This window comes from Leopardus geoffroyi, chromosome A1 (genome assembly GCF_018350155.1).
Source record: "Leopardus geoffroyi isolate Oge1 chromosome A1, O.geoffroyi_Oge1_pat1.0, whole genome shotgun sequence".
NCBI lineage: Eukaryota > Metazoa > Chordata > Mammalia > Carnivora > Felidae > Leopardus > Leopardus geoffroyi.
In genome coordinates, this window is record NC_059326.1 from 204,387,501 (window position 1) to 204,402,788 (window position 15,288).

General features: G+C 38.3%; 2 protein-coding genes across 8 annotated transcripts in view; both read left to right on the forward strand.

The window, feature by feature from the left end:
• PAIP1 (poly(A) binding protein interacting protein 1) overlaps positions 1-5,850 on the forward strand; it is a 32,317-nt gene extending 26,467 nt beyond the window's left edge. For all 4 annotated transcript variants that reach the window (XM_045438619.1, XM_045438628.1, XM_045438611.1 and 1 more), the window contains exons 10-11: positions 2,376-2,469; positions 4,650-5,850. In XM_045438619.1, coding sequence (XP_045294575.1) covers positions 2,376-2,469; positions 4,650-4,743 — 188 coding nt within the window. In that variant the 3' untranslated portion in view covers positions 4,744-5,850. The remainder of the gene's footprint in view (positions 1-2,375; positions 2,470-4,649) is intronic.
• Positions 5,851-9,564: 3,714 nt separating this feature from the next.
• Positions 9,565-15,288, forward strand: part of CA1H5orf34 (chromosome A1 C5orf34 homolog) — a 34,756-nt gene continuing 29,032 nt past the window's right edge. For 2 of the 4 annotated variants that reach the window (XM_045438642.1, XM_045438635.1), the window contains exons 1-3: positions 9,565-10,911; positions 14,458-14,691; positions 14,851-14,940. In XM_045438642.1, the coding sequence (XP_045294598.1) occupies positions 14,497-14,691; positions 14,851-14,940 (285 nt within the window). In that variant the 5' untranslated portion in view covers positions 9,565-10,911; positions 14,458-14,496. Of the gene's footprint in view, positions 10,988-11,048; positions 11,074-14,457; positions 14,692-14,850; positions 14,941-15,288 lie in introns of those variants that run through there. The other 2 variants (XM_045438652.1, XM_045438658.1) reach the window with 2 other exon arrangements.

Below are 15,288 nucleotides of genomic sequence, written 5' to 3' on the forward strand. Positions count from 1 at the left end.
TGCAGGTTCCTGTTTCTCACTTATTAGCGGACCTAATTATTGTCAGTTAGATCATGCAAAATCGTGAGCTTTTATTTCCTTACTAGCGATAATGAGTTTCTTTTCATGTTTCTATTGATTTTTTTCCTTTTGCGAATTGCCTGTTTGTGTTTTGTTGGATCACCAGTCTGTCTTACCTGATAATTCATTCCGTAGCTTACAAAGTGACTCTTAGCTTCTACCTGTATGTGCTGTCTTTCCATTATGTTTGCCTTGTCATGTAGAAGCTTTGAGTTTTGATGTAAACGTAGCTGTCTTGTTCCTGTTCCCTGTGGCTAAGAAAGTTTCCGAATTACTATCAAATTCCATTTTCTTCGTCTTTCTTGCTTTTTTATATTTAGGTCTTTCTTTAACCCGTCTGGCTAATTTTTATATGATGGATGTAGTGGAAATTAAATATTTGTTCCATATTATCTTGTCTCAGCAACAGGTGTTGAGTCTTCCATCCTGTGCTAGTTACAATGTCCCTCTGATGTGTGCCTCCTCTGTAGACTTGTATCATTCCTGTGTCCATGCATGTGGATCTTTTGTCTCAACACCAATACCACAGTCGTAATTACTACTTCACTGTAAATCTTGCCATGTCTGGTAAGATGATTTTTCTTTCTTTCTTATTCTTCAAAGTTACCTTGAATCATTTGGTTCTTTGTTCTTCATCTTTGTCTCATTTGCTTAAGTCTCTTGATCTTTAGATTTTCAAGTCCTTTTTTTTGTTTGTTTTTTGTCCTTCTAAACCCGCTTATTTTTGTTTCACATTTTGTCATTTAATTCTAATCCTGTTATTTTTTATCACACAGATTTTTTTATTTTGATCTTTTTTATTGCAATCTGATATTTAATGATCTCAAAACATTTTTTGGAAATGATTTCAAATTTACAGAAAAGTGTAATTACAAAAGTAAAAATTGCGCAAGGGACACCTCTTGTCATAGGGGTTTTTCATGTGGGTAGTAGAAATTTGAGGTGCAGGCCCATTGTTCAAAATTCTCTGAGGGACCAGTTTCTTCAGGGTACTTTTGTCCCTACTCCAAACCCAAGAAGAGACCGGCAAGTTTCTTTGTTATCCGTCTTTGCCACCAGAGTGTTTCGCATTTTATTTTTTCTTGGTCTACCTTTTGCTTGGGATATCCGCCCTTGGAGGGTGCTGGATTTGTGCACGGAGAGGTGGGCATGGGCATGAATTCCATGTCCCTGTTTCACACGGACCCAGGACCTTGCTTTCTTACCTTCTGTGGGTTTTTCAGTCCAGTCCCCTTTGTTGCTGAGAGCGTGTGGTCTACAGCCTCCTGGCTGCAGTAGGGAGGTATGGTTTTCAGGTATCTTTTTGTTTGTTTTTTGGTGACTTGGTTTGCTTTTTTATGAACCCCCTCTGTACATGTCAAAGAATGTTTGTCTTCTCTATTACCTCAAGGATCTGTTGCAGGAAGATTTTATAGTTAAATTTGTCTCTAAATTGCCAAAACCAGATGTCAAAATATCCCCAACTCTTTAAGCTGGAATTAGTTTTCTAGAGACTGGCAATCTTGGAAAAATAAGTTCTAATGTAATTATCCTGTTGAAATATGAGGTATCTGTTTAAGGTAACTAGTTTGAATACACACTGATCTTTTTCTCATTCAGAGAGGTACTCCGTATGAACATGCTACTCTTAAAAGACACGTAGTAACTCTGTGTAAGACAGTTGGCCTATGGGGAGCTATAATACTACCTGTATTGCCTTGGAAGAACCCAACCAAGGGAAAGTTAGTATAGTTGAAACATTTATCAGGTAGCTACCTTCCAGCTGTCTCTAAGGAGAGGGAAGAAAAGAAAATCCCCTGTGCTCAGAACCTTTGCTAGGTTAGCTAATCTGATTGAGAAACATGGGCCAGTGGCTGTTAGCTGCTAGCCACCTAGCTCACTTTACTTTCTTGGGGAAAAGTAAGGGGACCCAGAGGCCAGGCTATTTGATTGAAATCCTTCCTTGTGAAAGAGGTTTGGAAGAACATGTACTTTCCCAACAAGTTACGTAGCTGGTATTTTGTCTTCTGGAATGAAGCAGCAGAGAATATAAGCAGCATACACCTTGGCTGTCACCTGTACTCTGGTATATTCACAGTGACTTTGATTTGCAACACGTAGTTAGACGAATATTGTAACTAAGATCTATGGGCATGCAGGTAGCAAAAGCAAGCCAATTAGAATGTAAATTTTGTAAAAAGCTAATAAAATGTGATTGGTAGCTCACTCCTGTTTAAGCCTTGGATCTACTTAAAACTAATATTAAAAACAATTTTTAAGGAAAACTGGCCTTTTTTGACTTTTGTCAGCATTTAACTAAAAAAAACTTTTTACAGATTACCAAGAGAAATATCAAGAGTTACTTGAAAGAGAAGATTTTTTTCCAGATTATGAAGAAAATGGGACAGATTTATCAGGGGCTGGTGATCCGTAAGTTCTCTTTTTTCTGCTTTCTTTGTGATGTTTCTATGGCTACAGTTTGTAGATGTTTAGGTTAGAAGAAGGTAGATGAAGAATGCACGTTGTGATTTGATGGTGTCACAGTGATATGTACATACTACTTGTATACCAAAAACTTTCAAGAAATCCTATTAGAACACATAAACTACAATTCTGAAACGTCATATGTATCTGAAGGGGAAAAACTTAAAGTAGTAGTATACTCCAGCGTAGTTTTATAAAGTAGATTTAGTTCAGCTCGAATACTGTAAGATCTTGGGTAGGTGCTATGCCTGTTTCTTCATCTGTAAAGTAGGGATAGCAGACCCCTCTTTGAGTTTTGAGGACTAAGTGAGAAACCTAGAACCACCTCCTGGCACACAGTAAAAAGCTCAGATCTCAGCTGTTAAAGGATAAATTAAGATTAAGGAGAACACCGATAATGACATAATAGTGTTTGGACTAAAGGGAAGGTGTGAGATATTCACATATCTCCATCTCTCTCCCTGCTATTATTTGTAATAAAAGAAACTTTTGTCACACCCTTACCATCAGATTGCATTGTGTTTGGTTACAGAAGAACCAAGAACTTGAGAGGTTTAGTTCTAGCTCTTAATAGTTTATATGAATTTGGACAAGTTACTCAGGTTCTCTTCCTAAGTGGAGGAATGAATGAACTAAATCTGACTTAATTTTTCTTATCTCCTCTCTCATGTGTGCTGTAGGTTTTAAAGTGAACCACCTTTATTTTCTCTGGTATCTAGTGAAATCTTAAGTCCATTTGAGATCTTCTAATATTACCATACTTTTACATACTAGTTCATTAAAAAAAAATAATAACAGGGATGTAAGGACTCCAAAACCGTTAAGAAGGTTCACCCCTGCTAGGTATACCATTGTAAGTTCAAATTGTTCTTGGCCTTGAATTTCAGGTTGTCCTGTGAAGTTTTGCTTGGTCAGTATTACATGCTCTGACACTAATACACTGGTGGCCATTTCAGCACATGGCCTTGTACTGGAAATGGAGGAACACAATGAAAAAGTTGATAGAACTGGCAAGATAGTTTCGTCACACGTGTAGTGCAAGGGGTTTTTGCGAGGTGGGGAGACACATAGATAGCATGTTGTTGTAGAGGAAAAGTATAGAAAAGAGAAAAGATTTCTGGCTGTGCCACACACTTACCCAAATCTTACAGTATTTACTTAACCTCCCAAAGTCTTTTTTCTTTTATCTCTAAAATGGAGATGGTAAGGGTGCCTGGCTGCTGAGTCCATAGAACATGTGACTCTTGATCTCGAGGTTGTGAGTTCAAGCCCCACATTGAGCATAGAGATTACTTTAAAAAAAAAAAAAAAAAAAAAGGAGATGAGAAATATGGAAATGATAGTAGTACCTGTCTTTTTAAAATGGCTGTGGGTTTTCAGTAAGAATGTATATTATTAAATCAATAATCATTTTAAATTTTCCACCCATACTTAACCATGGAAAGCTTTGTTTTCCATCATTTTAAACTACCTACTAGTTGAAAAAATTCTGAGATAGATGATCTCGAAAGTAGCTTATTATGAAAGTGATTCCAAATAAATGGGAATGTGACTAAATTATTTCAGGAATACCATTCTGATAAGTAGACATAAAATGTATCAGAGGTAAATGGTACATCTGAAATTATGTTCTAATTATAGTGTGATTGTTAATAAGATAAATTTATGAAAATGCTAATCTTGAGCCCCCAAATTTATAGTTCAAGCATTTAAATTAACTTTTAGGTTAGGTTAAGAATTTAACATGTGTCACAGTGCCTGGCTGGCTCAGTCGGTAGTGCATGAGACTCTTGATCTCAGGGTTGTGAGTTCGAGCACCACTTGGGGTGTAGAGATTACTTAGGTTAAATTTTTAAGTTTTAATTTATGTCTAAAAGTATGACAGAAGCTTAACTTCAAACACAAGAGACTCAGAATCCGGTGTAAAATTGAATTTCCCAGATAAGGCATTTAGTTGTCTAAGGGCTGACATGTATGTGATTCAGGAAAGTACATGCATTCTCTAACAGTCTAAGATAGTTACAGTACCATACTGTGTGTGTGTGTGTGTGTGTGTGGTTTAGCATTTTAGATACTTCTGAATTGAAAAACATTAAACTTATGAATCATCTTTACTTCTTTCATAGATACTTGGATGATATTGATGATGAGATGGACCCAGAGATAGAAGAAGCTTATGAAAAGTTTTGTTTGGAATCAGAGCGTAAGCGAAAACAGTAAAGCTAAATTTCAACATATCAGTTTTATAAAGCAGTTTAGGTTATGGTGATTTAGCAGAACACAGGAAAGCAGGAAAATGTGTCACACTTATACCAAATTAAGGATGTTGAGTTATGTTACTAATGTATGCAACTTTAATTTTGTTTAACACTATCTGCCAAAATAAACTTTATTCCCTATAACTTAAAATGTGTATATATATATAATAGTTTATTATGTACAGTTAATTCCACTGTTTTGGCTGCAATAAAATCGATTTTGAAATAAATGAAATGTTGAAAGTAAATTTTGCTAGTTGGTTAGAAGCTTATCCTTTAAATTCTACTTTTCTTGAGGGAAAAAGTTTTAGGCTGGAAATACATATTATTGCAAAATGTAGCATCCTTTTTTAGATGAGTATATAGCTTTCATTTAGTTTTACATGGTCTCAATGAATGGGTTTCAGATATGAATCACAACCATGAAAATCTTTAGCACTAAAGTCTTAGAATATATCATTAAGCGATATACATATCCAAATGCTGTTTGATACCAAGGGCTTTTAAAATGTCAAAAAAACCCACAAAAACTTAAAACTCCCAACTAAACAACCAGGATTCTTCATTGAGCATTTATTGCGATTCTAGAATTGAGTTTTTTTTTGTTGTTTTTTGTTTGTTTTCTAACTTCATTGCCCTAAAGCCAACAACATTCTGCTTTATTTATATGGCTTTCATTTTTATTTTGTAGCATGAGTTGCATTGACTTTTTTACTAGAGAATTTTACTAGATCTTTGTCATTCAGGTTTTCATCTGCTTTATAATTGATACACCTTGAGGATCACTTTTCTAATACTTTTACTATAATATAGTACCACCTCAGCCCTATTTAAAAATATTTTTACCTAACGTCGTCTTTTTCCAACTAACTATAAAAGTAAAACTTCTGTACAAAAGGATTGCTTGTAAATAATGCATGTAAATAGTTCTGTTAATAACCCACTGTTTTACATTTGGTACATCTGTGTCTGCTAATACAGTTAGGTTTCTCACTTTTCTGCTTGTTTGTTCAGTCTGGATTAAAATTAGACTTTGAAAATAAAATTTAAATAGTTTTGTTTCCTCTAAGTTTTTGGAGTGATATCCTGATACTAAAGAATATCTGTTGAACTTTTATGTGACATTGTAAAAGGGTTTGAAATCAAACTATACTAGGAGAGGAGATATTCTGTTTAGTGTGTGTGTTATTTAGTTCAATAACAAGTCTACTTGGGAAAATTAACAAATGTAAAATACCTTTTAGATTCCTTATTGTAAAAGGGAAGTATATACATAGTTGGGGTTTTTGGAACTTGTAGTAGGATTCTCTTTTTCAGAATGGCTCCTGCGACATGGTAGATAATTACCTTCATCTGCAGTTCTCCAAGGACTGTGCTCAGTGTAAATCTTGGGGGTGGGGAAAAGGGTGTAGGGAAGGGGCAATACATTAGACCGGGGACCAAGTACACCATAGCTGAGTATGCTATAAACTTCTAGCAGTTGCTCTGTGAATAACCGTCCAGCTTTGTCCACTAGCTCATTGTCACTCACCACTGCTATACTCAACAGGTACCAATAGGACCTGGTTCAGTTCCAGTGTGTTCCAGTTAACTAGTGCTGCCTAAAAAACCACCCAAACTTAGTGTCTTCAAACAATAAGCATCTTATTCTCGTGAGTTCTTTGGTTCAGTGATTTGGATGGTGCACACTAGGGATAGTTGTGGGTTTGTGTTTTGTTTGTTTTCTATTCTGCAATGTTTGAGGCCTCAACCAGGAAAACTAAGGGCTGGAGGCAGTTCCAACAGCCGGGGGCTGTAATCATCTTGAGTCTTCTTCACTCACATGGCTGATGACTGGGCTGAGATGACTTGAAGATATCACTTGGCCAGACCCATCTACACGTGGCCTGTCCATGTGGCCTGGACTTTTCACAAACATGGCTGCTGGATTTTGAGAGGGGGCATTGTAGAAGACCTAGGAAGAAGCTGCATCTGGAAGGTGCACACAGCATTTTTTCTGTTACAGTCTTGGTTCTAAGGGAGTCATTAAAGCCATATCAGATAGGAGGCCATTAAGAAATGTGCGGACATGTTTTAAACTGCAACAGTATATCATGAAGAGATGGCCAGCGCTGTAATTGTTGGCCTTTAGAATTGCTGTATCTTCAACAGAAATATGGGTCCTAAGATCTTGTAGGTCTCCAGTGAGCAAGGACACAAAAGTGCTAATGAATGTCCTAGGCTTCTGTTCTGGTAACAAAGCACAAGTATTGGTTTGTACCAGCAAAATCTGGCTCTTGTGTCGTCAACTCTGACCTTATGTCTTTGTTTTCAGTGCCCTTCCAGCCAAAGACTACCAGGAACACACATGTATCTGAACAGGTTGGGTTTAGTACTTTCGCAGTAAAGCAGAATACACACCAAGGGGAACTGTAGGGTGTGTCAGTGAGAGAGTGTTTAGAACCCATCATGGGGTTTGGGCTTTGGTTGAATAATTTGGGAGAGGGCCTAAGAAACTGGAGTTTCACTCTAGATTGGATATGGTCAGAAAGGGGCAATTCAATGACTAGGTATTTCATGAACTATAGGACAGGTGGATATGGAGGATGTTCTCATTTAAGAAAAAAAATCACACTTAGCAAGAGAAGATGATACTTGGTATGAAAGAGTAAAAAGTTGTTCAGGCCTGAAGGACTGAAAATCTGCTCTCACTGAAAAAAAAGTACCCTTGCTGTTGATCAGTCTGGGAGGACAGACACAGATAAAGCCAGCTGCAAAGTTAACAGGACACATTTTCCCCAAAGTCATGCAATTTTAACTGCCACCGTGACCCTTTGCGTGGCCACTGCTTTGTTACCAATGCTGTCTTCAGAACCTGCTTTGCTATCCCACCCATCTATTCCTGGGGATACCCAATTGCTAAATAGTCCTCCCCTCATGACAGCACCACATCCCTAATTAATCCCTGCTTCTAATCCTGCTTCAGAAACAACATCCAACACAGAACTAGTATCCCTTCCCTCAGAACTTGCTCAGAATCCTTCAGCAGGAGTCCACATCTTACCAGTCGGTGCCTTCTTCCCCTTGGTGTAGCACGCCGTTTGTTTTTTCTCTGGAGTTTGCTCCCTTGCTTACAAGTCCCTATTTTAAGAGCCTGCTGGCTTGAGCCTGGTGATCTTTGGCTGACTAGACTTTGGTATACGTAAATAATTTGAGGTCATATATATTGCTACTGTGTTGTCAGCCTGGCAAAGCACCAATCCTGGATGGACCTGCTTCACCCAGGCAGCTGGAGGCCATGTTTTCTGGTAGGTTAGTGCCAGTGTAAATTCATAATCGCCACCTAGGCTGTCAGCACTGCCAGCGATCTGTGTTAATTACCTTGTTTATCTCAAACTCTCCACTCTATTTGCTCCTCATCCCCTAAGGACTTGCTTCACAGAAGAAATTGGGCAGATGTATACAAATGCATCTGCGTTCACTTCATTTTTCCTCTTGTACAGGATGTATCCCTCCTCTTAAAGGCCAAGTATTCCACATGTGCCCAAAACCTGTGCCCTCTGACTCATGAACTCTCTTGTTACTTAGTCTGTATTTTTTTTTTTTTAACCTCTTTGCATGAGCTGTCAAACATGTCATTCTTCTTGAGAGAAATCTGGCCCTTAACATTTCTCTCTCCCAACTACAGTTCTATGCTTTCTAGTGAGATTTTTCAAATATCCCATTTTCTTCTACTTCCTATTTGCCCTTCAAACACATAGCTTCTGCTGCCACTACATACAACAGCCCTTGCTGATTACATTTATGCCACTAAATCAAGTAGATACTTGATTCTTTAGCTTGTTCTGTAGGCAATATCTGACACTCAAGTGACACCAAAATTGAAAACCTCTAGGCACCTGGAATAGAATAGCCTTTTTGGCTTTATGTGGTTCCCCAGTGTTTGTGGGATTCTCTTCCCTTAGCTAATCTATTGAGTATTGGTGTTCCTCAAAGCCCACTCCTAAACATTTTCTTCTGTCACTGTATCTTTGGGCTATTTAATCCTCTCCTAAAGCTTCAGTTAGCAGCTATCAACACTGACTTCCGGATTGGTTTGTTTCTACACTTTTTGCTAACTTGCCATTTCCACTAGGACGACTCACAAACTTTAAGTCATGCTATTCCCTAAACTTTGTTTTCTTGCATCCCTCTTACTGATGGCACTGCTACCTATCCACTTGCTCCTACAGAACTGCTGGAACTGTTTTCAATGCCTGTTCAGTCATCCCCAAGACTATAGAATTGATCTAAGTATTTCTTGGAGCTGTGCTCTCCAGACTCACGGTCTAATCTTGAGTCTGAAATGCCATCTCTCCTGTTGCTTTTTCAGACTATTGGGCTCCCCACATCTGTTCCTACATCCTACAATCCATTCTCTACCCAGCTGTTCCAGGTATCTTTCTAAAGTACAAATAGCATCATAAAACCCCCTTGTAGTAGTTAACAAATAGGAGGTTCTTAGTCATTAGAGGGGAAAAAAGGTGGGAACAGGATAGGACCTAAGTACTGTGTGATACAAATTGATGTTACTGGTCAATGAAAACATGGCATCTGAGGGTCCCCTTATTATACTTTACATAAGCTTGAAGTCAATTTGCTTATCAGACTTTCAAAAATGGAGATGAATGTAAGGAGTTAGATTTCTCCCTATTCCTTGCTGTTGCCACTTTTGCTTAAAGCCCTTGTAATAGTTTACCATTGCCTTTTTTTTTTTTTTTTTTAATATCTATTTCTGAGAGGGAGAGAGAGAATCCCAAGCAGGCCCCACACTGCCAGTGCAGAGTCAGACTTGGGGCTCAAACCACAAACCATAAGAGTTGGACCCTTAACTAAGGCATTCAGGCACCCCTACCATTGCCTTTAAGATAGAATCCATAATTCATAAAACCATAATGATCTAGCCCTTACTTATCTCTATCACCCCCTTCAGGCTTTCTCTCCCCTAAAAGCCTCTCTCCTCTATAACCGTTCTTAAACCAAACTAGCTTTTTAAGGGTCAAGATCTTTCCTTTGGACCTCAGGGCCCTGTGTTACCTCTGTTTGAAACAGTTGCACCTCCACAGTACCTGGCTAAACCTACCTACCCTTTGGATTTCACTGGAAATACTTCCTCAGCCTCAGGTCTGTCCACTACATGCTCTCACAGACCTCTGTATTCTATTTTAGGAACACTTACTACAACTGTGATCAAATTACTGTCTACTCCTTTCTTTCCAGTTCATCTCCAGTCCTCATCTTCTACCCTGGGTCTCACTCCCTGCTTTATTTCTAAGGTGCCCAGCACATAGTAGGTTCTCCATAAATACTTAATGACAATAAATTTATCGGACACATCTACTTGCTACTTCGGAAAAAAGCGCAGATACATAGTTGAAAGATATTTTCTGACACCAAATTAGAAAAAGAAGAGGTCTCTTTGACCCAAGTTTTTTTGGTTTTGTTTTTTGTTTTTTACAGCTTTATTAAGGTATCATTTTTGTTTAGATTAAATAAGCGTTAGTCCACTAAAATCCACCCACGTGGTTAGCTCTTGGCTGAGCTATCAGATGCTGGTCCTCACGGGAGGAGTCACAACCAGGTGGGGCCGGTTCCAACCTTCGAGTGTCGGAAGTAAAGATCAAAGAGGAAGCAACCACATTCAGGACTGGGAACGCCCACCTCCCCTACTTCCGGTCCCGTCCTTTGCTTGGCGCTCGACGGATTGGCCCCCGGAACAGAGGGCGTGCTTGGGCGGGACTTCCGGTCTTTTGGAGAGGAAAGACGCTTCCGCGGGTTGAGGGAAGATTTGAACTGCTGATTTCCTGTGTTTATTTTGCGGGGAGGTGGTTGGCGTTTCAGCTTCTCTCCCGCTACTGACTCGACGAACGTCTCGGCTAAAAATATTCTCCCTGTGGCCTTATTCCTCTGCGCTTGTCACTGTTTTCTCTCATCAAGAAACATAACTTGTTGGTAATTTGTCAGATTCATGAAATATCCATCGAGAAGCAGTCGTGGGCAGACTTCAAGCATTTTGGCAAATTAAAGCACAGGGGCCGTTGATTGGCCTTTTTTCCGCGACTTTTCATCTCAGAATTGCCGTGTTGAGTCCAAGACGTTGGTGGTTGTTTTGGTGAGGCTTTTTCTGTAACTACATATTGCCATTTTGAAAAATGAGGTCCAATTGATGTCAAGTACAGACTTGTCAAGTACGGAGATTGTTAAATATACTGTGACGTAATGTACTGGGTGGTGAAAACAAACAGGAATAAGACGGTAAAGATGAAGCTGAAATGTGGGTTGGAGCCGGATTATGTTTTTTTATGATAGGCTGGGAACTTTAAATATTCCACTGTTTCTTGTGTATGCTTGTTATTTAAGTAAATAACAACTATATCTCTAACTTTTTTTTTTTTTTAATTAAAAACTTGGCCAAACATAGAGATCTTTTCCCATTCGGCAATTTTTATTTTTTTCTGAAATAGCATCTGAGATATATATATATATATATATATATATATATATATACACACACACACACATACACACACACACATATATTTCTATTTTTTTCTGAAATAGCAAGTAGACATCTGAGATATATATTTCTATTTATATGTATTAACTATATTTCTATATATATGTTTACATATATGCAGTATAAATACATGTATTGTTATGAATATTGCTCGCTAAACGAACAAGTATGTAATCAAGTGTTGTAAAATGGTTGGTATGGTCTGGATAGTGGAAAGTTTCCTATAACAGCAATACTGGAAATGGATTGGAGAGGGAAGAAACTGGAAGAAGGTCCCAGATAGTTGCAGAAATGAAGGGGAAAGTTGATGAACTGAAATGGAAAAGGAGCCGGGTTCATAAAAGAAACCTACCAAATCAACAAGACATGCTACAAGGCTGTGGAGAGAAATATTGCTAACATTGAGATGCCATTAACTTAAATTGCAAATTCAGGAGGAACAAGAATTTTGAAATTCACTTGCTTATTCTTTCATCATTAAATAAATATTTATTGCACCCTTAGTATTTGCCAACTATTGTTTTAAATGCCAGGGATACAATGGTGAGTAAGACAGATGAGGCCTGGTTTGATTGAGTTTATACCCTGGTGGGCAAAGTCAAAAAGGGATCAAATGAATAGAATCAGTTTTGATAGTGATAGATGCTATGAGTAAGAAAGATGAAATGGATAAAAAGTGATTGGGAGATGACTGGGAACAATAAAGTCAGGCCTTTGAGGAAGTGATATTTAAGCTTAAAAGACAAAGAGCCAGCCATGTGATAAGCCAGGGGAAGGACAGGCTAAGCCGAAAGAACAGTGCAAAGGTTCTGATATAGGAAACATCCTGTTTTAAAAACATTAAAAAGGCCAGTGTAGCTAAAGTGTCCTGAGCAAGGAGAGAGTTATGAGATGACATTTGGAGAGGAAGATGGGGCCACATTATGTGGCTGTTATAGGCCATGGTTAGGAATGTCATGTAAGTGCAGAGTGGTAGATTGTGAGCCAGCATGTGATAGATCTCATTTTTATTTTAAAAGATCTCTGTGGCTATTGTATGTACCCTGGACTTGAGGGAGGTAAGAATGAAAGTGAAATTAGGGGACGTTGCAGAAATTGCTTTGGTGGGAATGATTATGTTCCATTTTGGTCATGTGGATTGAGTTTGATTAATTTAGTCATGTGGATTGAGTGGAACATGAAGAGAGGTCTATCAGGCAGCTGGAAGCACTGGGAGGGATCTGGTGGATTTGGAAGTTCTCCAGAGAGAAGAAATAAAATTGTGTGGCTCTCCTCAGGAGAGACCATATGGTTTAATGTTTACTTATATTCTGACATATTCTACACAAGATTATAGGCCAGTCCTATGTAGCCGATTACATACATTGAAAGGGGGTAAGACTCTTTAAAAAAAATTTTTTTTAACGTTTATTTATTTTTGAGACAGAGAGACAGATCATGAATGGGGGAGGGTCAGAGAGAGAGGGAGACACAGAATCTGAAACAGGCTCCAGGCTCTGAGCTGTCAGCACAGAGCCCGACGCGGGGCTCGAACTCACGGACCGCGAGATCATGACCTGAGCCGAAGTCGGCTGCTTAACCGACTGAGCCACCCAGGCGCCCCAAGACTCTTTTAAAAACCAAGGGTGGATGTAAAAGCAACACGGGTGTATATAGTAAGAAGAGATGAAATGGGGACTGAGGTCAGGTCTTGAATCCTTGATTTAAGAGAATGGTGAAAAGGAATGATTAAACTAAGAACAGAGGTAGGGGTGCCTGGTTGCCTAAGTTAGTAGAGCATGTGACTCTTGACCTCAGGATCATGAGTTCAAGCCCCACGTCAGGTGGGGAGCCTACTTAAAAAAATCAAAAACAGGTAGATGTGGTGGGGTAAACCATGGCACTCCCCCCCCCCCCACTTTTTTTTAAAAAAGTAAAAAGGCAGAGGAACACAATTTGGTGCAGAGAAAGGTAGATAACACTATCACAGTGACCAGTTTAGTAGGATGAAGACTGAAGTTACTGGGTACAGGAAGACATCGGTGACAGTTCTGAATCAGTGCAACAATTCCAGCACGAAGGTGGAAGGAAACTGTATTGCAATGGATTGAAGATGGATGGGAGTGAAAGTAGATAATGAGTGGATACTTTACTTGAGAAGTTTTTTGGTAGGAAAAAGGTAAACTGAGGAACGTTACTTTTTTCTGTCAGGTGAAAGTTGATCACCTGAGTGGCAAAAGATAATGTTCTAGAAGGGGTTGGGTTAGTGTTTAGAAAGGAAAGTCTTAAAAAGGATGATGTCCTAGAGGGAGGTGGGTAAGTGTCAGAGAGGATGGGGTTGGTGTTAGAAAGGAATCATAAGATTTATTGAACTCGACATTGCAATACTGGGACTGGCAAATGTGTTCCCTTGTTTAATCCTTGCAACAATCCTGTTACTGTCCCTCATGTTACAAATAAGGGAAACAGACAACTTGAGGCATTTAACTAGTCTAGTAAATTGTAGAGTATGAATGGAACCCAACCCTCTAATTCCCCTTCAGTCATCCCTATATGGAAAGCATAGGTGATGACACATTCTAAAGGTAGGGAAAAAGAAATTGAATTCAGTGAAGTAAGAATGAGTGTAAGACACTCTATGATTAATTAACTTGCTCAGTAGTGACATGGAACTTCTTCCTTAATGTCAGACTAGGGACAAAAATCCAGGTATTGGGATTTCTTTTTCAGTACTCTTTTTTCTTAGGCCTGATAGTTTTGGCCTGCCTTTTGCATGCATTACGAATGATTTGCTGTATTCTTATGCAAAGGTGGAATTTCCTTTTATTTGAAATTAGTTACTGAGCATAGAATTTACAGAATTTAAGCTTCAGGAGAACTAAAGCTATTGAAATTGTAAAGGCAGTTATAACTAGGTGGGCTTTCTTCTCCCTCTAGGTTATCTTCCCACCCTGGAGTAAAGCTCTAGGGGGTAAGGCATTCTGTTAAGGTTGTTAATTTCAGATCATTTAAAAGTATGTAGTAAAGTAATCACTTTTCCCCCAACAAAAATAAATGCAACGGAAATATGTTTTGTTTATGTTCTTAGAAAATGCATTCACTTTTTATGATGGAACTTTTATACATTAAGGGAACAATTTGTTCTACCCTGTTTCTATTCAGTCTTCTCCTTGGAAGGACATTTTATCCGTAGTCATAGTAATGGCAGCTGAAGTGCGAATGGTACTTTATGAAGATGATTCCGTGCAAGTGCAATATGCTGATGGTTCCAGACTACAGCTTTCTCCTTGTGGCTCTGAATTTTTATTTGAAAAGGCACCTCCTGTTTCAGCACATCCTTTAGAACGACCAGAAAGAATTCGTCAAAGGACACATTTTGTTATCAGCACTTACCGAGTAAGTAATGCCTTAAAAACAACTCTTTTTGGTACCAGAATATTGGTGAGGTAGCTAGAATATGGAAAGTAATTAGTATTCTAGATTACTGTCACTCTGAATTGATTTTCAAATTATTTTACATTTTTTGAAGGTTATGTTTTGTATTTCTTTCTGTAGGAGCAACTACAGCGAGCCCTAGATTTTCGAAATTCTTTTGCTACTTGCCCTTTTTTATCTGAAAGCATCATACCTTCTGAAAGAAAAAAGGTAATTTTTTAAAGCTTTTTTATAAGTAATATTTGAGGACAAGTAATTAGAGACAGGTAGTTTAATTTTTTTCTTCATGACACTTGGGAATACACACTGCTGTAGAATGTGTAGGCCTATATTGTTCACCAGACTACGATGTTCTGATATATATATATATATCCATATATATTTTATATTTACATATATATGTGTATATATATATATATATATATATGTTTTTGTTTTTGTTTTTGTTTTAAATAAAGTTTATTTACTTAGAGCATGAGTAGGAGAGGGGCAGAGAGAAAGGGAGAGAATCCCAAGCAGGCTCCATGTGTCAGCACAGAGCCTGATGCAGGGCTTGAA